Source organism: Crotalus tigris, unplaced genomic scaffold, assembly GCF_016545835.1.
Source record: "Crotalus tigris isolate CLP2741 ecotype Arizona unplaced genomic scaffold, ASM1654583v1 scf7180000017631.5181431, whole genome shotgun sequence".
Lineage (NCBI taxonomy): Eukaryota > Metazoa > Chordata > Lepidosauria > Squamata > Viperidae > Crotalus > Crotalus tigris.
Window position 1 is genome coordinate 4,767,065 of NW_024096525.1, and position 21,102 is coordinate 4,788,166.

Genomic DNA, 21,102 nt, shown 5'->3' on the forward strand with positions numbered 1-21,102 from the left:
TGGCGCCACGTAAGAGTCAACGGGCTTGGGGGGGGGGCTGGACTAAGATTTCTTCTGTGGGTCAGTGACTCCAAACTGATGGTGTGTTAGTGTTTGACTCACCCTCGGGCTCAGCCTGGTCATCTTAGACATCTAAAAACAGATTCCCCTTGTCTGTGTTTTGGGATGCCTGCCCCAAATGCTTTCCCAGATACCTCTCCAGATGTCAGCTTGGAGGAAGAAGAAACAGTTCTAGGCACATCTAGAGGGGAGTTGGTCAATGGCTCTGAGCAGTCATTAGAGGGGGATTTGGCTGAAGCACAGCTGCAGCAGGACAGCCCTGAGGCTTCAGGTGGGAAAAACACACAGCTGCAGCCTGTCAGTGACAAGGAAGAGGAATTGCCTTCTGCACCTGATCCAAGAACAGGTAGGACAGAGAAAAGGCAGGCGCAGAGGAGGTCAGCCTGATTGCTTGAGAGGGAGCAGCCTCGCCCTTCTTGATGGGCTGCACCAGAAGCAGCCTCTTTAGCACAGCAGACAGAGGGAGATGATGCTGGGAACGATGTATTCATTTCCTAGCTGTGTGTTTCTTGGTTGCTGTGATTCCTGCCTTGCTTTGGATGGACACCGTGCTTTCACCTGGATTGTGCCTTGTGAAATCTGGACTTTCCTTGCCCTGTGAACCCTCTCGTCGTAGATTTAATTTTGCCTGGTGGGTTTACCTCGTTTGGGAAACTTTCAAGTGCCTTGTGGACTCGTTGGCCACTGAGCTGTGGACTAGCATTGGTTTGCTTTTGGCTGAACGTAATTGGGACAGTTCTGCAGTTTTGGTGAAGGGAATTGCTGGGGAATATTAATAAACCCACTAAACCACTATTACGTGTGTGTGTGTGTGTGTGAGCAGGACAGCACACACTTTCACCCAAACATCCAGTTTCACACCATTTCTATTCCTAAGGAGCACAAAGAAAACCGTCTCTTCATAAACTTCATTGTGGTTATTTCAACCACGTAGACAGGCCACGATGCAGTTTATACGTTCAGGCAATTCCATCCACCCTTTTGCACTTATAAGTAAGACGGAAATGAATCTTACTTCCATTCCTCTGGTGCATGTCCTACTTCAAATTTCTCTCTCACGTTGGAGACCCCCATGTCTGGATGTAGCCAGTGAACTTCCTCGGACTGTAGGTGACTAAGCCGTAAACCGAAACAGGCGACATTTTTTACTTTGTGACAGTCCACGATCTTCTGAATTATGCCCTAAAGGTGGGAAGGGGGAAAAAAAATAAAATGTTTAGCTTGACAGAAAATGTGTTTTTCATAGATTTTCTGGGTATCTTTCAAATGCGTATTTTGAGATAAAAGGGAATGATGTAACAGAATAAAAGCTTTATGTAAATTGTGTCCAAATAAGATTAGTTCATAATAAAGAAACATTAGCCATAAACATCAGCATTCATGTACATGCACACACACACACAGCCACCATAACTTTGAAAATGGATTGTAAAGAAGCCTGGGGGGGCTGGGGGGGGGAATCCGTAACTTCAAATGGTAGCTAAGTATCGGGCTGTAAATTGAGAACTACTGTACAGCTAGACTCCATATGCTCAAACCTCTTTGGTAGCCATGACAGCATCTGTTAAACTATAAGCCCCCACCCCCACCCCAAGGGGAGAGATCTTGAGGCTTCTAGTATGAGACCTCTAAACGTAAAGAAGCCTCTAGAACAGGGGTCTCCAACCTTGGCAAATTTTAAGGTTTGTGGTCTTCAACTCCGATATCCCTCAAGGCTAAGAGTCCATACAGAAGGAAAAACAATCAGAGCACGGAACATTGGTCTTACACAGCTGTGGGAAGTCAGCCCCCCCCCCCAGAGAAAAAAATATTTTTGGAAATATTTAAAAGGCAGAATATATTTCCCTAAAGGATTTTAAAGGCAGAAACCAACACCCTCCCCCCCAAGTCTCTCTGTCCCAAACAGAAACCAAGTTTGCAAAATGCAGATGATAATCTTGTCAGAAAGACTGGAGTCAGGAAACTGGGATTAGGAAGAAAGATCCCTAGAATCAACACCAAAAATCTAAGAGTCATCAGCCACAGCCCCAGGGAAGCAGGATATGACCCTTGGGACATAATAGGATTAACCCACCACCATCAGAATATCAGAAAGGCACACTCAGACTCAGGTCAAAGTTCATGCCACAGGAACAACTCCAAACAAAAGGCTCCAGAGGGTATAAAAACCCACTCCCTACACGTGCTCACTCCCTTTTTTCTTCCAGAGCCATCTTCCTGTCTGGCTCTCCTCTTCAATAAACTGCAACCTTCTTCATAAAGCAGTCGCCATGTTGTTTATTCCCAGCTTGGACTGAACCATGATGAAGACTTTTCCTTCAACACAGCCAACAAGCTACTTGGCTCACCTTATGAGAAGGGCTTCCACCTCAGAAGCGCTAAACATTTTAAAAACATGAAATCAACTCACCCAAACATCTGTGGCATCTCCATGTCGGATAATACTGGCCCACGTTGTTGGTTCACTGTTGCTTTCAAAATAATGAAAAACTTTCAGGACTCGTTCCATTGTCCCCGGAGAACGTTCCACCCCGGAACTGAGGTGCGTTTTTGTGCTTGAGCTTGGCGTATGATTCAAGTTTGGGTCTAGATAAGCTGCTGCCATAGTTTTGCTAGATGCTAGGTATCTGTCATATTCTGAAATGGAGAGGAAAAACAGAGCACACTTCTCAGTCTCACAAATCTCCAGAGCCATCTTAATGGAAACATACTGCTCTACTGTACGATAAACCAATATTTCCAAAGATTAGTTTCTATGGCTAAACAAATAATGCCGTTTTTAAATTAATCAGTAAAATCTCATCATGCTCCATGCGGAAATTTACGTTTCATCATTGCACAACAATTTCCAAAGTCAGACATTATTAGGACCGTGAGGCACAAATTTTAATGGCCTGGTTCTCAAAAAACAAAGCATTCTAGTGATCAGGGTATCTTGCTTAATAAGAAGGTTGAGGGAGGAAAAAAAATCAAAGTAGAAGTTACTATTCAAATACATCTTGCTAAGTTAACTTAACCTGGCTCAGCGTACCTGCCTATTTAACAAAACAGTGGTTTTATTGAATATAGTCTGGGCCTGCTTCAGGATGATCACACATAAAAGATGCATGTCTGGTTTTTAACAGTAAGTCAAACCAAATGAATAAGTACATTTTCTTCACTTTCAAAGCCATTCTAAACGGGGAAAGTCTAACGGTACGTCTAATGCCGGCAACAGCTGTGCAGTTCCCACTTCTAAAATCAATGTCAGCAGTTAAAAGCTCCAGTGGTCAGAGACCATCATATAATGGCTAGCAGATGGCATGCTACTTTAATTCTTGCAATTGGGGAAAGGAGATTATCCTTTACTTTAAGAGAGAGAGAGAGAGAGAGAGAGAGAGAGAGAGAGAGAGAGAGAGAGAGAGAGAGAGAGAGAGAGAGAGAGAGATGTTAACTCTAGTGAAAATTTAGTAGCACAAAAGGAGTTTAGGGGATCCATGTAGTACGCTGATATTCCCTATAGTACCTCTTGGGTTTTATATGGAACCTAAAGCTAACAGGGGTTGGGATAACAGTTTCACGGGATAATAGCGTCGTACTGACCACTGAGGTTCCCTGCTAGTAGCTTCCAAAGTAATTTTCCAAATGCAATGGTGGAGAATATAGATGAAAACCTTGAAGAAAAGGCACAAAGAGTGGGAGGACTGCAAGGTGGCAGGAGCCTAATTAATACTGCTTTAACTGTCACTATATTGATGCAACCTTCATCGACTTTACATAATGCCTTAAGCCAGGGGTCTTCAAACTTGGCCCTTTTCTTGCTTGGCTGAGGAATTCTGGGAGTTGAAGTCCACAAGTCATAAAAGGGCCCAGTTTGAAGACTCCTGGCTTAAGCGCCGTTCAAGAGAGCCATTTCAGTTCTTCTTCGTGAGGAAATTTCAGGAAAGGGGCTTCATCTGACCGAAAGTTAAGAAGAAAATGGACAGGCTGGATAATAGAGGCTGAATTTTTTTAAAAAAAACAAATCTTTATAAAATGTGAACATTCAGGGAGGAAAAGGTAGCATCAGGCAGAGTGGAGTGGAGTGGAGTGGAGTGGAGTGGAGTGGAGTAGAGTAGAGTAGAGTAGAGTAGCGTAGCGTAGCGTAGCGTAGAGTAGAGAATAGAATGGAGTGGAGTGGAATGGAATGGAATAGAGTAGAGTAGAGTATAGAATAGAATAGAATAGAATAGAATAGAATAGAATAGAGTAGAGTAGAGTAGAGTAGAGTAGAGTGAGTAGAATAGAGTATAGTATAAAATAGAATAGAGTAGAGTAGAATAGAATATAGAATAGAGTATAGAATAGAATAAAATATAGAGATAGTAGAATAGAGTATAGTATAGTATAGTATAAGTATAGTATTAGTATAGTATAGTATAGTATAGTATAGTATAGTATAGTATAGTATAGTATAGTATAGTATAGTATAGTATAGTATAGTATAGTATAGTATAGTATAGAATAGAATAGATGAAGTGGAGTGGAATGGAAAAATAGAATAGAATAGAATAGAATAGAATAGAATAGAATAGAATAGAATAGAATAGAATAGAATAGAATAGAATAGAATAGAATAATTGGCCAAGTGACACACAAGGAATTTGTTTCCGGTGCATAAGCTCTCAGTGTACATACAAGTAATAGTGATCATCGTGATCATATACAACATGAAAATACATTCATCATAAATCGTGTAATACAACACTTCATCATAAATCATAAGATGCAACTCTTCTCTCCGTGCTGAAGGAAATCAACAACTGGCAGACGACCTGAATGTGTTTTGCCGTAGGTTTGAGAGGAAGCCACTGTCACCTATCTCCACCATCCCCATCTCACAACCACCAACAACAGCCATACCTCCTACAACTGACCCCATCCCCTTGGGTCCTCCACCTCTATGATGATGTGCAAGGTCTATTTCACAGACAAAAGCCTGGAAAAGCACCAGGCCCAGACAAGATAACTCCTCCTTGCTTAAAAACTTGTGCTGATCAATTGCCCCCCACCTTCACCTGAATCTTTAATAAAATCACTAGAGGTATGCTATGTTCCTTCTTCCTTCAAATGCTCTACTACCATCCCAGTGCCAAAGAAACCCTCCATCGAAGAACTGAAGGACAACAGACCGGTTGCTCTGACAACCTCTGGTGGGTCAGGAGTCTAACTCAAAAAGATTTTTGAAGACGCCTCTGTGTACTTCTGCACTGCTTCATAACTGACTGAGAGATCACTAGTCTTCTCTCCTCCAAAATGAAGGCAGCGCTGCCTGGATTTTGTAATGCTTTTTAAAAAGATAAGCTGCAGCGGAGTAGAGAAATAGACCTTAGAAACAATAAAAGTATTTTCCTTGGCGACTAATTAAATTATCTTTGAAGGCATACTGGAACTGAGTCCCCCCCTTCCCTGCTTCTCATGAGCATTTCTGTGAACATTTAAGATCAAGCAAAGGAAAAACGCCTCCCAAGATAATAACGGTCCAAGATCCTCACTGCTTCTGTCACTGTTCTCAGTCACCTTGACCGCAGTTAAGGGCTAGCTGGCTAAAGACCAAAGTAATAGAGCAGCTTAACAGCCTACATAGGATTGTCCAGGATCACGTATCGCAGCTTTCAGGAAATGTGAAAATAGTAACCAAAATACCCAGAGTATCCTGAGGAATGAAAGGTGATTATCATTACTACAAAGGCATAATTTGGGTCAACTGTTCTCATTTGCACTATTTCAAGCATGATCCTTAAGAGAAGAGAAGAGTAAAATCTAACCTTACTGAAATGTAGCTTTGCCTCTTATCAACTGTTTCCATAAATCATATCTGGGGTTAAACACATTTGTTGAAATGTAAGGAACTGCCTTTATTTGTTTTAGTCCTAAACCTAAAAGCATTTGAGATCTACCTTTGCTTCCTTGCTTCCTGTGCTGTCTTTATAGATCAGTGGTTCTCAACCTTTCTAATGCCGCGACCCCATAATACAGTTCCCCATGTTGTGGTGACCCCCAACCACTTATACATCACCGGGTGCCAGGGGCGTGGCCAAAGAAAAGGGGGAAAAAATGGCGGACAGCCTTATTTGGCGACCCCCGTGAAATAGTCATTCGACCCCAAATGGGGTCCCGACCCACAGGTTGAGAACCACTGTTATAGATAATTAGAAAACTGTAGCCAATTTTAGCTACCGTATAGAGCCCAAAGCTGGAGGATACAAGTTCCACGACTGGCGTGCATTGAAGGCTAATCGAACGAGAGGGGAAAGAGTACGAAATTGCTGCTTTACTAAGCAACTTCAAGATGGGATCCAACCCTGACAACTTTTAAGACAAGTGGACATCAGTGGCCTAGTGACCTAGTTACAAATAGAACATAGGATAAAAGAGCTGGAAGGGACCTTGGAGGTCTTCTAGTCCAACCCCCTGCTCAACCCTCTATACCCTTTCAGATAAGTGGCTGTCCAATCTCTTCTTAAAAGCCTCCAGTGGTGGAGCACCCATAACGTCCGAAAGCAAGCTGTTCCACTGGTTAATTGTTCTCACTGTTCGGAGGTTTCCCCTTAATTCCAAGCTGCGTCTCTCCTTATTAGTTTCCATCCATTATTTCTCATCTTGCCTTCTGGTGCTTTGGAAAACAATTGGACCCCCTCGTCTATGTAGGAGCCCCTCAAATATTGGAACACAGTGATCACGTCTCTCCTGGTCCTTGTTTTGATTAGACTAGACCAGGGATAGGCAACCTTGGCTCTGGTGGACTCCAACTCCCAGAATTCCTGAGCCAGCCACGCTGAGGGGCAATGGAGAGGTTGCCAAGCTGAGCCATGCTGGCTCAGGAATTCTGGGAGTTGAAGTCCACGAGTCATAAAAGAGCCAAAGTTGCCTACCCCTGAACTAGACATATACGGTTCTTCATATGTTTTAGCCTCTAGCCCCCTAATCATTCTTGTTGCTCTTCTCTGTCCTCTTTCCAGAGTCTCAACATCTTTTTTATATCGTTGGGGGAGAAATAAAGAATTGTTTCACTTTTGTTTGGGGGGGGTATGGAGGGTGGGATGATACGTGCCAGCCGAGTCAAGTTAGATATTTTCTCCATTTTTGATAGGGCGAGCCCAAAGTTTGCCATCACTTCTCTATTGGCAGAGTTATCTACACCAGGGCTTTTCAACCTTTTCACCCATTGTATCACTTTCAGGATATGGCAACATCCGAGTACCACCAGTCACCTAGCAAGGTGTCAAAAACTTGAGCCAAAAAAAAAAAAAGGAAAAAAGTGATAAAAGTACAGGTAGTCCTCGACTTACAACAGTTCGCTTACTGACTGTTCGAAGTTACAATGGCCCTGAAAAAAGTGCCCCCCAAGTCACAGCCGAGCACGACACCTGCCCACCCGCTGGCGCTTTTCCTCCTGTCCGAGGTTTTCATTGTTGTGAGCATTTCTGTTGAGGATTGGCATTTGGGGTTTGGTTCCCCCCCCCCGTCTGCTAGGTGGTTGCAGCAGGTTTTGGTCACTTCACATGACCCCGGGATACTGTGACCGTCATAAATATGAATCGGTTGCCAAGCATCTGAATGCAAATCACAAGACCCTGGAGATGCTGCAACATTCCAGCTGATGGGCGCTTCTTCTGGGCTCAGCAGAAGCGCCAGGATCAGCGCCGAGCTCCAGCTTCCACTGAGCTCTGACAGCCCTGAAGAAGTGCTGATCCTGGTGCTTCCACTGACAGCTCTGCAGTTACAGCCATCTCTTGCTCAGGCCTGTGCGGTGCTGCCCCCGGTTCAGCTCATTTCCCCCTCCCCTGCTACCACTTTTCTAGGATGGTCGCGTACCACCTGCCAGGTGCCAATGTACCACAGGTGGTACCCATACCACTGGTTGAAAAGCCCTGCTCTACACCCTCAACAGCAGGGGTCTTCAAACTTGGCCCTTTTATGACTTGTGGACTTCAACTCCCAGAATTCCTCAGCTGAGGAATTCTGGGAGTTGAAGTCCACAAGTCATAAAAGGGCCAAGTTTGAAGACCTCCGCTCAACAGGATTTCTTTTAACTTTCTACTGAAAGAGTTTTCTTTTGAAGTGTTAAGGCCCCAGTAAGAGAAAAAAGTAGATAGGGACTAAGCAGGGTCCCCAACCCATAGAGGATTAATATAGGTTGATCAAGGATAGTTCTATTGGTAGTAGTCAACTAAATTAACCTAATTTCATTTATTTTCTTCAGAGCTGTTCAAATTGCTCCCTGAGGAGTTGTCATCCACTTCTATTTTCAGGTTGTTCGCACCCCCTTATTTATTTCTAATATCATTAACTGTTTCTTTGCCAGCCCTTTATATGCCTTTACATTAGCTTCGCTTCACCATTTAGTTTGTCTAGAATTCTTTGAAGCTCAACATACAAGTCACGTCAAGGGAAATTTTATAGAGATCCCACTTCCACCACCACCACCTCCAGCCTCTGTGTGCACTGAAAAGGCTATTTCAGTTTAGGAAGGGAAGGTCTCAAAAACAAAACAAAAAACCCCACTACTCATGTTGTATTTGTGACCCCCCCAACTGCAATTAAGAGCAAGGTCCTATGAATGTGAATGCATTTTTTTTCTTTTTTTTTCTTGTAACAATCAAAATTAAAATGTTTAAAGCTACAATTTAGAAATCCAGTAGACAAGTCCTTGAAAAGGCTTAAAAACACAAGGGGGAAAACCATTGTGTATGACCCTCTTAAGCTTTCAATTACTGATTTTTGTTCAAAGGTGGGGACACCCAGACCACGGAATCGCCAAGAGTTGAACACGACTGAACAGATAACATCACCACCATCATCATGATATCTATACATGGCTTCGCTGCTATGAAGAAAAGTTTTTAAATAAATTTTAAATAGATTTTTAAATAAAGCTAAACAAACTGATAAAAATGCAGAATAGAACAGAACAGAATAGAGTTGGAAGGGACCTTGGAGGTCATCTAGTGCAACCCCCTGCTCAGGCAGGGAATCTTATACCATTTCAGACAAATGGCTGTCCAATCTCTTCTGAAAAACCTCCAGTGTTGGAGCACTCACAACTTCTGGAGGCAAATTGTTCCATTGATTATTATTCTATTATACAGTTTAATCATCTCAGTTGAGTTTATTCCAAGTATTTAAATTTCAATCCAAATTTCCCCCCCCCCAAAATTAATTGAAACATTTATGAAATGGCCCAAAAAAACCACACACATACACAAAAAAAAACAACAACCCAAAGCACTGAAGCACAGGGGACATCCTCCTCAGCAACCATGTTTTCTATCCTATTTCATATGCTGGTCATCTACATCCACTTCCTTTTCATATCTTCGCATGTAGGAATGGTAATGATAATAACTGTGTAATTTTCACATTTGCAGGGCAGTAAGCGGCTACATTGAGACAGCCTGCAAATGGACAGAGAGAATAATTCCACAACTATGGAAATTACCATCTGTGCCTACTGTGCTGATTAAATTTATTTCCAAATTACTCAAGTGAACTGCAGAAATAAATATTCCAGCCTGTTTCCGAGGGGCATCCTTGCATGTTAAATGAAAACATCACAGCCCCTCAGGGTCTTATAAGCAGAGACTGTTACTGCAGATTCCACCATTTAAGGAGCTTCACCGCAGTCAAGGTTAAGGGGGGAATAAAATCTTTAAGAGCTTGTAATTAATACGTGGAAATAGAATATAAACTTCCGATTGCTGAAAGGAGAAGAGGAAAGAAACAAAAAACCAGTAGGGGCAAAAAAAAAAAAAAAAAGTACCTCTATCATGTTGGAGGGCTCCAATCATACCAAAAAGACAGTTAATGCGGAATAGCAATTATGCCTCTTTTTTTTTTTTAAGTCAAAACCCATCAGACACTTTAAATAGAGGCTTGTGCTTCAGTTTAGCTTACTTCTAATCTTAGATCTCCACTGTAAATACAAATGCAAGATGGGTCAGTAAGTTGCAGAAGAAGAACACTCTTTTGCGGCAAAGATTATGCCAAGGAATTGCTACTGACAAAAACAACAACAACACCGTATCCTGGCCCAGCTTGAAAGTTCTAAATTAGCATATCTCTCTCTCTCTCTCTCTCTCTCTCTCTCTCTCTCTCTCTCTCTCTCTCTCTCTCTCTGTGTGTGTGTGTGTGTGTGTGTGTGTGTTGTACACAAATTCCCTTCTCATCTCTATGGATGATCTCTGTCTTCTTCAATCTCAAGGCCAGGGAGTTTGAAGGTTCTGTGTAGTATCTTGCCTATTCCAAGCCCTGCATTCTTCTGGATCGACAAGAGATCTCTGAGGTTGCTCCTGGGATCTGTTGGAGCCACTGCGCCAACTGAGCGGTTCTACTACCACGGGGACCCCCACTTTGGCTTTTAATTTCCATATCCATTCTAGTTCTTCCTTCAGGACTCGGTACTTCTCCTGCTTCTCATACTCCTTCTTCCTGATGTTGGTATCACCTGGCACCACTATATCTTAATTTAATGAAGAGAAGGACCAGGGGGGACATGATTGCAAGTCTTCCAACATCTCAGGGGCTGCCCCAAAGAAGAGGGAGTCAAGCTATTCTCCAAAGCACCTGAAGGCAGGACAAGAAGGAATGGATGGAAACTCATCAAGGAGAGAAGCAACCTAGAACTAAGGAGAAATTTCCTGAAAGAACAATTAACCAGTGGAACAACCTGCCTCCAGAAGCGGTGAATGCTCCAACACTGGAAGTTTTTAAGAAGAGACTGGACAGCCCTTTGTCTGAAATGGTATAGGGTTTCCTGCCTAAGCAGGGGGTTAGACTAGAAGACCTCTAAGATCCCTTCCAATTCTGTTATTCTATTCTATTCTATTCCATATTTTCTATCCTATCCTATCCTATCCTATCCTATCCTATCCTATCCTATCAACACCACTGTCCTCTGATCTTTGTCTGCACCCATAATGTTTGGTTGGTTGCCCAGTAGAGGTAGCCCTTGACTTACATCAGTTCATTTAGTGACCGTTCAACGTTACAACGGTACTGAAAAAAGTGACTTATGACTGATTTTCATATTTACCACTACTGCAGTATCTCCATGGTTGCGTGATCAAAAATCAAGATATTTGGCTACTGACTCGTATTTATGACGGTTGCAGTGACCCGGGATAACGTGATCAGCTTTTGCAACCTTCTGACAAAGCAAAGTCAACGGGGAAACCAGATTCACTTAATAAACGTATTGCTAACTTAACAACTGTGGTGGTTCACTTAACAAGTGTGGCAAGGAAGGTCGTAAAATAGGGCAAAACTCATTTTACAAATGTTCCACTTAACGACATGAATTTGGGGCTGAATTGTAATCGTAAATCGAGGGCTACCTGTATCTGCCCGTCCCAAGGGATCTTTGCCCTGTCATTCTCCATGACCTTCTATAATTTATAGAATCTCCCATCTGGACTTGAGTGGGTCTAGCCCACACACTGGGCAGATGTTCCTGTACACAATGTGTGTGTGTGTGTGTAAGGTAGGGGTGTCAAACTGCCGGCCCATGGGCCGGATGTGTCATCTGGAAGCCGCGCCCACCCCATTGCCGGCAATGGCAAAACCGTCCCAATACGTGCGACATCACATGACATTGTGAGTTTGACGTATCTGGTGTAAGATAGGTACTAAGTGGAAGCTTCCCAGCTATAAATTAAATCTTCACTGTAATTCAAGGATAACACGTTAAAAATGGATGATTTAGGACTGGTAGCTTTTCCTAAATCGCTCAGCCTCTATTTTCTTTTCCAGCATTTTCCCCTCTGCAACAAAATTCTTACTTTACGTTCCTGTTCCTTTCCTGTTGGTAACCACTGCATGTTTACATTCTCTACATCCCTCCTTAAATAATTAGCCAATAACGGAATCCTGACAGGTTTCTTTTTTCTGGATCAAGTTTCATTGCAACGGTGTGCACAAAAAAAATGAAAAAAAGAAACTGCAGTTGGTAGGAGAAGCTGAATGCACATTAGCCCAAGACATAGGCCAGCTTTTGGTAGCGATCTATGCCCTGGGCTGGTATCTTTGATATTTAAACAGATATTACACACTATTTTATGTTTGGCACACACATTCTGTTACCTGTAAGTTGACATTTGGTGTTTCCCACAACCAAGGATCTCAATTTCACACTTAGCCTCCATAACAAATTAAGCGTTTTGTACAAGCCAGAATGCCTATTACTTAATGTATTAAAATCAATTAAATGGTGACTGGCGGCTGTAACCAGTTGCATGCTAGCACCAATTCACACCTGAAACGGTAGGATGGATGCTTGTGCCATTCTGTCTGATATTGGAAGATTGCAAGAATCCTACAAAGGTTATTTTAACCAGAGAATGGGAAGAACAGTGCCTTTTAAAAGTATATACTCCATCTTTCTACAAATTAACTGAAGACCAAACAACAATACAATTAAATTAAAAGTAAAAGATATATACCAGCAGCAAAAACTATATTTGTAAATAAGAATATCCTTCCTTCCCAGGAAAAATTCATTTATCCTTTGTTGTTGCTTATATAATTAGATTCACGGTAATTCTATTTTATTTTTTTCTCAAAATTAATAGAGAGAGAGACAGTTTGGTCCAGTGGTTAAGGCACCAAGCTAAAAACCAGGAGATTGTGAGTTCTAGTTCTTGCCTACAAGCCGGCGGATCAATTCCTATCTCAACCAATGGACCAACACTCGGTTGATTTGAAAAAAGCACACCCTGCACTTGCAAAAAAAACCAACAACTAGGATGAGTGTTCTCAAATGAATTCATTAAAGCAGTGTTTCTCAACCTTGACAATTTTAAGGCATGTGGACTTCAACTCCCAGAATTCCACAGCCAGCAATGCTGGCTGTGGAATTCTGGGAGTTGAAGTCCACATGCCTTAAAACTGTCAAGGTTGAGAAACACTGCATTAAAGAGTTATACCAACAATCCAATTGTTTTGTTAATATTACATATCAATATGCTCATTTTAAATTATTTTTATTTGTATCCAATGTATTTCCTCCAGTATGAAAGCAATTTATAGCGTTGCAATATGGCGAGATTTGAAGATGTTGAAGAGTATTGGGCTTAAAACAGTTCTTGGGGTACCCCACTGTTTACTTCCTTCCATGTAGACCTAGTTCCACTAAGGCAGGGGTGTCAAACTCAACTTCATTGAGGGCTGCATCAGCATTGCGGTTGCCCTCAGGGGCCAGGTGGGTGTAGCCAGGGTGGGTGTGGCCTATTGGGTAGGTGTGGACGGAGTGGGTGTGGCCTATTGGGTGGGCATGGCCAGCTCTACATCGATCAATTCAAGGGTGCCTGTGGGGGCCTGGGAAGGAGTGGGATAGATCTGAGGTTCTCTGGCAGAAGGGGGTGGGACCAGGGCAAATGCCAAGGCATGGTCCAATGGAGGACCCTCACTGCCTGCTGAAACCTCTCCCCCGGAGACCATCAAGCCGGATAGGTGAAGTAGGCGAGGGCCATTTGCTGGCCACTTCCAGGCGATGGTGCATTTCGTCATTCCTCACAAAGGGTGACATCTCCCCAGCATACACCCAGGGGGCAGGGCCGACGCGGCAGAGGCTGGTTCCTCGCTGTTTCCAGATGACCTTGTAGAGCTAAGACTGAATGAGTTTCAGCATAGAGGGCCACCACAAAATTGTACATTGGCTCCCGGCCAACCTGGGCCGGGGCCAAGACAGTGGGAGCCGTTCCCTCACTGTTTCCAGGATGGCTTCGCGGGCCACAAGAAACCACTTTGCGGGCCACATCCGGCTCCCAGGCCTTGTGTTTGACATGTCTCCATTAAGGAGTACACGTTGAGTGCAGTTTGTCAGCCAGTTAGACATCCATCTGGGGGGTGATGCTGTCTATCCCACATTTTAATACAGCCCACAGACTATGCACCACTATAAACATGCCACATGCTGCAAAACACTCAATGCATGACAGATCAGGACTATATAGTCACCATCTATCACCAAAGGTTATTACTGATCTTCCTTAAAAACAGAACCTTGTCAAAAGCCTTCCTGGATGTATGACAAAGTGAAACATGTGCACATTTTTTCTAACTTTCTGTTGCGCTTCGGCACAACTTATTTTTACTGACCTTCTCTCTGCACTCCTATGTTTTTTAATTCACTATTTTGACTCTACAGAGTCAAATGATCTAAAAATCTTTATTTTTAACCACAAACCTATTTATCTTCCTAAAAAGTGCTGATCCGATCTTGATTATGGTAGGCATAATATTTAGCAAGATGGCAAAAAGCCAGCCAATCATTCAGGAGCGAGAAATATTTTTTGCGCCACCTAGTGATTGTATGGATTTTTGCAGCCTTGATTTTATATGCCTATATTTTTAATGGAGCTTCGCACATGAGCACGCACATCTGACGCTTACGCAGCCCGGTTCCGAATGGGCCGCGGCCCAGTAGTGGAGTGCAGCCCAGGGGTTGGAGACCCCTGATGTATATGACAGAATCTGTGGATTGTGGAGAATCAGTAAAGGATAACCACAGTGATTTTAAAAGAAGGAAGGAAGTAAAAATCCATTAATACAACCTCAAAGATGTTGAGACTCTGGAAAGAGTGCAGAGAAGAGCAACAAAGATGATCAAGGGACTGGAGGCTAAAACATACGAAGAATGGTTGCTGGAATTGGAAATGTCTAGTTTAATGAACAGAAGGACAAGGGGGAACATGATGGCCGTGTTCCAGTATCTCAGGAGCTGCCCCAAAGAAGAGGGAGTCAAGCTCTTCTCCAAAGCGCCTGAAGGCAGGACAAGAAGCAACGGATGGAAACGAATCAAGGAGAGAAACAACCTAGAACTAATAATAATAATAATAATAATAATAATAATAATAATAATAATAATAATAATAATAATAATAGTAAAGTTGGAAGGGACCTGGGAGGTCATCTAGTCCAACCCCCTGCTCAGGCAGGAAACCCTACACCATTTCGGACAAATGGCTGTCCAGTCTCTTCTTAAAAACTTCCAGTGTTGGAGCATTTACTGCTTCTGGAGGCAGGCTGTTCCACTGATTAATTGTTCTCACTGTCAGGAAGTTTCTCCTTAGTTCTAGGTTGCTTCTCTCCTTGATTAGTTTCCACCCGTTGCTGCTTGTCCTGCCTTCAGGTGCTTTGGAAAATAGCTTAATTCCCTCTTCTTTATGGCAGCCCCTGAGATATTGGAATACTGCTATCATGTACCCCCTTGTCCTTCTCTTCGTTAAACTAGACATACCCAATTCTCGCAACCGTTCCTTATATGTTTTAGCCTCCAGTCCCCTAATCATCTTTGTTGCTCTTCTCTGTACTCTTTCTAGAGTCTCAACATCTTTTTTACATCGTGGTGACCAAAACTGGATGCAGTATTCCAAGTGTGGCCTTACCAAGGCATTAAAGAGTGGTATTAATACTTCACGTGATCTTGATTCTATCCTTCTGTTAATGCAGCCTAGCACTGTGTTGGCCTTTTTGGCAGCTGCAGTACACTGCTGGCTCATATTTAAGTGATTGTCTACTAGGACTCCGAGGTCCCTATCACAGTTACTACTATTGAGCATGGTGCCACCTATGCTGTACTTGTGCATTTGGTTTTTCTTGCCTAAATGTAGAACCTTGCTTTTTTCACCATTGAATTTCATTTTGTTAGTTAGTGCCCAGTGTTCAAGTCTGTCCAGATCCTTCTGTATCTGAAGCCTGTCTAAGGAGAAACTTCCTGACAGTGAGAACAATTAACCAGTGGAACAACCTGCCTCCAGAAGCAGTGACTGCTCCAACACTGGAAGTCTTGAAGAAGAGACTGGACAGCCATTTGTCTGAAATGGTGTAGGGTTTCCTGCCTGGACTCAATGACCTCCAAGGTCCCTTCCAACTTTATTATAAATTATTACTATTATTACTATTATTACTGTTGTTGTTTTGTTGTTGTTGTTGTTGTTATTTATTATTATACTTACTAAACCAGGGTTGGCAGCCTTAAACACTCAAAGAGCCATTTGGACCCGTTTGCCACAGAAAAGAAAACAATGACATCTTTTGACATCTAAAATGAAGATAACTATGTCTTTATTCTGGAAACGTCTTGCAACATTCGACTTTTTTGTTTTTGCCAATTTCTCACCACACATTAAGCATACTGGGAAACCAGTTTCGTCAGTAGTGAAAGCAAATGAATCTGCCCACGTACCATTAAATGTTCTATTTTCTTCTGAAACTTTTCTTTTCTTGGATTTATCCACGGTTGGCCTACCAGGGGTCAAAAAGCACAATAAATCTCATGCCGGCAGGTGTCACACATTGGCGGCTGTGATGCATATTTTGAGCGACAGGGAACCACAGCAGAGGGATGAAAGACTCTGACCCCTGTATTATACTATTAAGCAAATGCTTACTATACTGTTAAGCAAAAATCAAGAACGTGGGGCGTAACCTTCACAGAAAGAAGAGTGGAAGCTTGGAACCAAATTCCAGCAGAGGTAGTAACTGAGTTTAAACATGCTTGGGATAAACACATGTCCATTATCTGACAATTTTTAAAATAAATAAATAAAAGACCTCAAAGGGCAGACTTGGTGGACCACTAGATCTTTCTCTTGAGAGTCAATTTTCTATGTTTTGGTTTACATCTGCTAGTCACTTTGTTACTATGTCATTAACTCCCTAGTTAAATACTGTGTTTTCCTAAACCCAAGCCAAAGGCATTGTAACTAAAACCAAGCCAGGAGCATGTTAATCATCATTATTAGCTTTCGTTTCAGATTTAAGGATCACGTAATGGAGATGCAGTTACTGCTACTAATAAAACCTTCATTTTATTAGTTTGTAGATTTTTGTTAAAAAAAAAAAATTACGCACTTCTAGCCGGTACTTGAATTCCAAGTGCCAGTCCAAAAATCTATCATCCTTTCTTAATTAGATATAGCAGCATAATAGAGTTATGTATTAGCACAGAGGCCTTTGAACAACAATAGCACACAAGCAAAGAATAGGGAAAAAAAATTCACAGTACAGGTAGTCCCTATTTATAACCACAACTGGAGCCAGACTGCAATGAGTGCAGTCGTAAGTCAAATCAGACCTCATTTTAGGACAATCTTTATGGCAGTTGTTAAGTGAATCACCATACCTGTTAAGCAAATCACTTAAATATGAGCCAGCCGTGTGCTGCAGCTGCCAAAAAAGCCAACACAATCCTAAGGCTGCATTAACAGAGGGATAGAATCAAGATCACGTGAAGTATTAATACCACTTTACAATGCCTTGGTAAGGCCACACTTGGAATACTGCATCCAGTTTTGGTCACCACAATGTAAAAAAGATGTTGAGACTCTAGAAAGAGTACAGAGAAGAGCAACAAAGATGATTAGGGGACTGGAGGCTAAAACATATAAGGAACAGTTGCTAGAATTGGGTATATCTAGTTTAATGAAGAGAAGGACGAGGGGGGACATGATAGCACTCTTCCAATACCTCAGGGGCTGCCCCAAAGAAGAGGGAGTCAAGCTATTTTCCAAGGCGCCTGAAGGCAGAACAAGAAGCAACAGATGGAAACTGATAAAGGAGAGAAGCAACCTAGACCTAAGGAGGAATTTCCTGACAGTGAGAACAATTAACCAGTGGAACAACCTGCTTCCAGAAGCGATGAATGCTCCAACACTGGAAGTCTTTAAGAGACTGGACAGCCATTTGTCTGGAATGGTATAGGGTTTCCTGCCTGAGCAAGGGGTTGGACTAGATGACCTCCAAGGTCCCTTCGAACTTTATTATTATTATTATGGATCATCGCACAGTCAGCCAGATGTTCAGACTGGATTTGGCATTTTGTCTACCTATCGAGTCCTTACCCAGGACCTGGGATGATGATGATGATGATGATGATATTATTATTATTATTATTATTATTATTATTATTATTATTATTATTATTATTATTATTAATCAGGCATTCATTGAACTAATCCACCTTCCCCCATCGGCATCCTTTTTTTTCCCCAAGGCCATCGTAAATTTGAACCATCGTTAAACAAATACAATTTACGGCCACAATTGAGCCCAAAATTTCTGTTGCTAAGTGAAACGTTAAGTGAATTTTGCCCCATTTTACCACCGCTCATGCCACCGTTGTTAAGTGAATCAGAACAGCTGTCAAGTTAGTAGCACAGCTGTTCAGTGAATCTGACTTCCCCACTGACTTTGCTTGAAAGAAGGGGGGGATCACGTGACCTTTGGGACACTGCAACCGTCATTAATATGAGCCAGTTGCCAAGCGTCTGAATTTTGATCACATGACCCCGGGGAGGCTGCATTGGTCATAAGTGTGAAAAATGGTCGTAAGTCCCTTTTCCCGGTGTCTCTGTCATTCGGACAGTCGCTAAATGAACTGCTGTAAGTAAAGAACCACCTGTGAGCAATATCTTGCAAAGGTTATTAGTGGCATATGCGCAAAAGTTCCCTGGGATATTGTCTTTGCACAAGAGAACAGCGGATGACCATGTCAGAGGTGTAAATACAAGATGAGGATTTCACCACAGTCTTTACTGCAGGGGTGTCAAACTCAATTTCACGGAGGGCCGCATCAGCATTGCGGTTGCCCTGGGGAGGGGGTGTGGCCAGAGTGGGTGCAGCCTACTGGGTGGGTGTGTATGGAGTGGGTGTGGCCTACTGGGTGGGCGTGGCCAGTTCTACATCATTTGCGTCAAGAGTGCCTATGGGGGCCTGGGCAGGAGTGGGACAGATCGGAGGGTCTCTGGCAGAAGGAGGTGGGACCGGGGCAAGTGCCAAGGCATGGTCCGCCGGGGCAAGTGCCAAGAGGGCCACCACAAAATTGTACATTGGCTCCCGACCGGCCTGGGCCAGGGCCAAGGCAGCGGGGGCCGTTCCCTCACTGTTTCCAGGATGGCTTCGCGGGCCACATGAAACCACTTTGCGGGCCGCATCCGGGCCTTGGGTTTGACATGTCTGCTTTACTGGGTCACCAGAGGCCAGCTGTCCTTGAGAGAGACAGCAAGCTACCATCCTGATCTATTTAGGAAATGCCTGTCAATTACGGGAAAATGCGTAAATGCTTTTTCCTTTTTTTCCCCCAGGAGATTTTGAATACTTTTAATGAGGTCATTGTAAATTGTGCAAGTCACAAAAGGAGAAAATTGTACGCTGCAGAAATGGCAAAGCTTTCTCAATATACTTTACCTGTAAAAGTTGAACGTTTCTGAACAATTTATTTAAATCTTCTAAGTATATGCATATATTGTTGTTTTCAATTCGCTGCTTACCCATGTTAACCCACACAGGCATAAATATAGGTAAGTGCAAGCAGAATGTTGGTTAAAATTGGACAAAATGATGGAAGCTGATTAATCTTCAAGATGCACACGCAGTGAAAAAAATATTACTTCGAATTATTTCTATTTTGTCTTTTAATATTAAATTAAAAACACAGGGTAGCCATGCATTTAACAATTCCTCTGCAGTTCCTGTGGCAGTAGCAGCTAAATAGCAAGATGTCAATCGACAACAGCGCTGGAGCACCACAAGGTCTATTACAAACTAATTGAGCAAAACAATTAGGTCTATATTAAAACTATAAGAAAGTATAATTGCCTAGGCAAAGTATAGACAAGCAATTGCAAGCAGAACACCAAAAAGATATTAGATAAGAAAATATACTTTATGATAACATTCGTTGGGGTCTACAGTCTCTGTCACCTCCACCCACTGCTTTATAATCTGCTTTTTGTTCTTCCAATTTCTCATCTCTCTTTCTTGAAGAATTCAAAAACATCATCCGAAAGCAACTTTTGTACTCTTACCCATCCTCTTGAACCCCAATTCTTTCCCTTGAATTTTCTTGAATAATTTATTTTGCAATTAGATGCTTATATTGTCTATATGATCAAAGTACTTCTTTTGTAGCAGTCACCACTGCTACAAATGTGGATTATATACAATCCACATTCGTTCAGCACACTTAGCCAGTCTTGACCCTACCTAATATTCTTTTACCACACGCATGAAAGAAACCCATTTCCACCGCATTCAATTTATTTTTATGTTTTACCCAACTCTCACGAAACACATTGGACAGAAACGTATCTTTACACTTCTTTCAATATTCATTTTTCTGAAACAGAGTGTGCTGTGACCGCTATCACCCTGTCAACAATGACATGTAAACTTTCTCCATTCACTTTTTCATTTGTAGTAAATGTTTTGTCAAGGCACACCAATTCATTACAGGCTATACTTTTCCGCCATTTACAGCCTCCATACCTTTCAATCATTCATTTCATTTTCCATGACACGGCCCCAATTTGGTCTGTGCCAGATTAAATGTCAATCCACATTCCTCATTCAGTCACAACGCTTATCTAACATTTGCTGCAAATTGTAACTGAGTTCTGAGCCACAACATCATCACCTGCATTCAAAACTATACAGGTCTTTGCATCTCCAACCACACACCTTTCACATCAGTACAGAATAAATACTCAACATTTATTCACACAGTAAAAATAACCACGTAAGCAAATGAAATCCATATTTTAGTATTTCTCTACTTAGGTCCTGTACAACAGCAGACATTTTTCATCCTTCCCATGGTTTATTATTTCCTTTTCAGTCATTTTGCTTGGCACAAACATTTATGTACCCTTCTCTCAACATATCAGCACAATTCCTATACAAATCTCTAAAAGCACCTGTTGTTGCATCCTACATGAATATGCAAAATAAAGATATAACTTTGATTTACAATGCTCCAGAAGAAACAGTAATTTTGAATATCTTTGAAATATTCTTTTTTTAACCAAATGATACTATGAAACTAAAGATAAATGAACTGAGTTCTGGTAGAACAAATTGCAGAAGATAAGGACCCATTACCTCATTAAGAAGGTCTGAGCAGCCTGAAAATAGTTATTTATTTTGATCACATTAATTCAAGGGATACCTGCTATGTATGCAATTCCAGATGGCTTGATGGATTGTTTGATAAAGGATTAGATTAACACATGCAGCCTTGCTTTG

General features: G+C 42.1%; 1 protein-coding gene across 17 annotated transcripts in view; it reads right to left on the minus strand.

The window, feature by feature from the left end:
* The window catches only part of PTK2 (protein tyrosine kinase 2), a 259,759-nt gene that overhangs the window by 130,435 nt on the left and 108,222 nt on the right, over positions 1 to 21,102 (minus strand). For all 17 annotated transcript variants that reach the window (XM_039334574.1, XM_039334565.1, XM_039334576.1 and 14 more), the window contains 2 exons: positions 2,471 to 2,697; positions 1,076 to 1,242 (listed from right to left, as the gene is read on the minus strand). In XM_039334574.1, coding sequence (XP_039190508.1) covers positions 1,076 to 1,242; positions 2,471 to 2,665 — 362 coding nt within the window. In that variant the 5' untranslated portion in view covers positions 2,666 to 2,697. The remainder of the gene's footprint in view (positions 1 to 1,075; positions 1,243 to 2,470; positions 2,698 to 21,102) is intronic.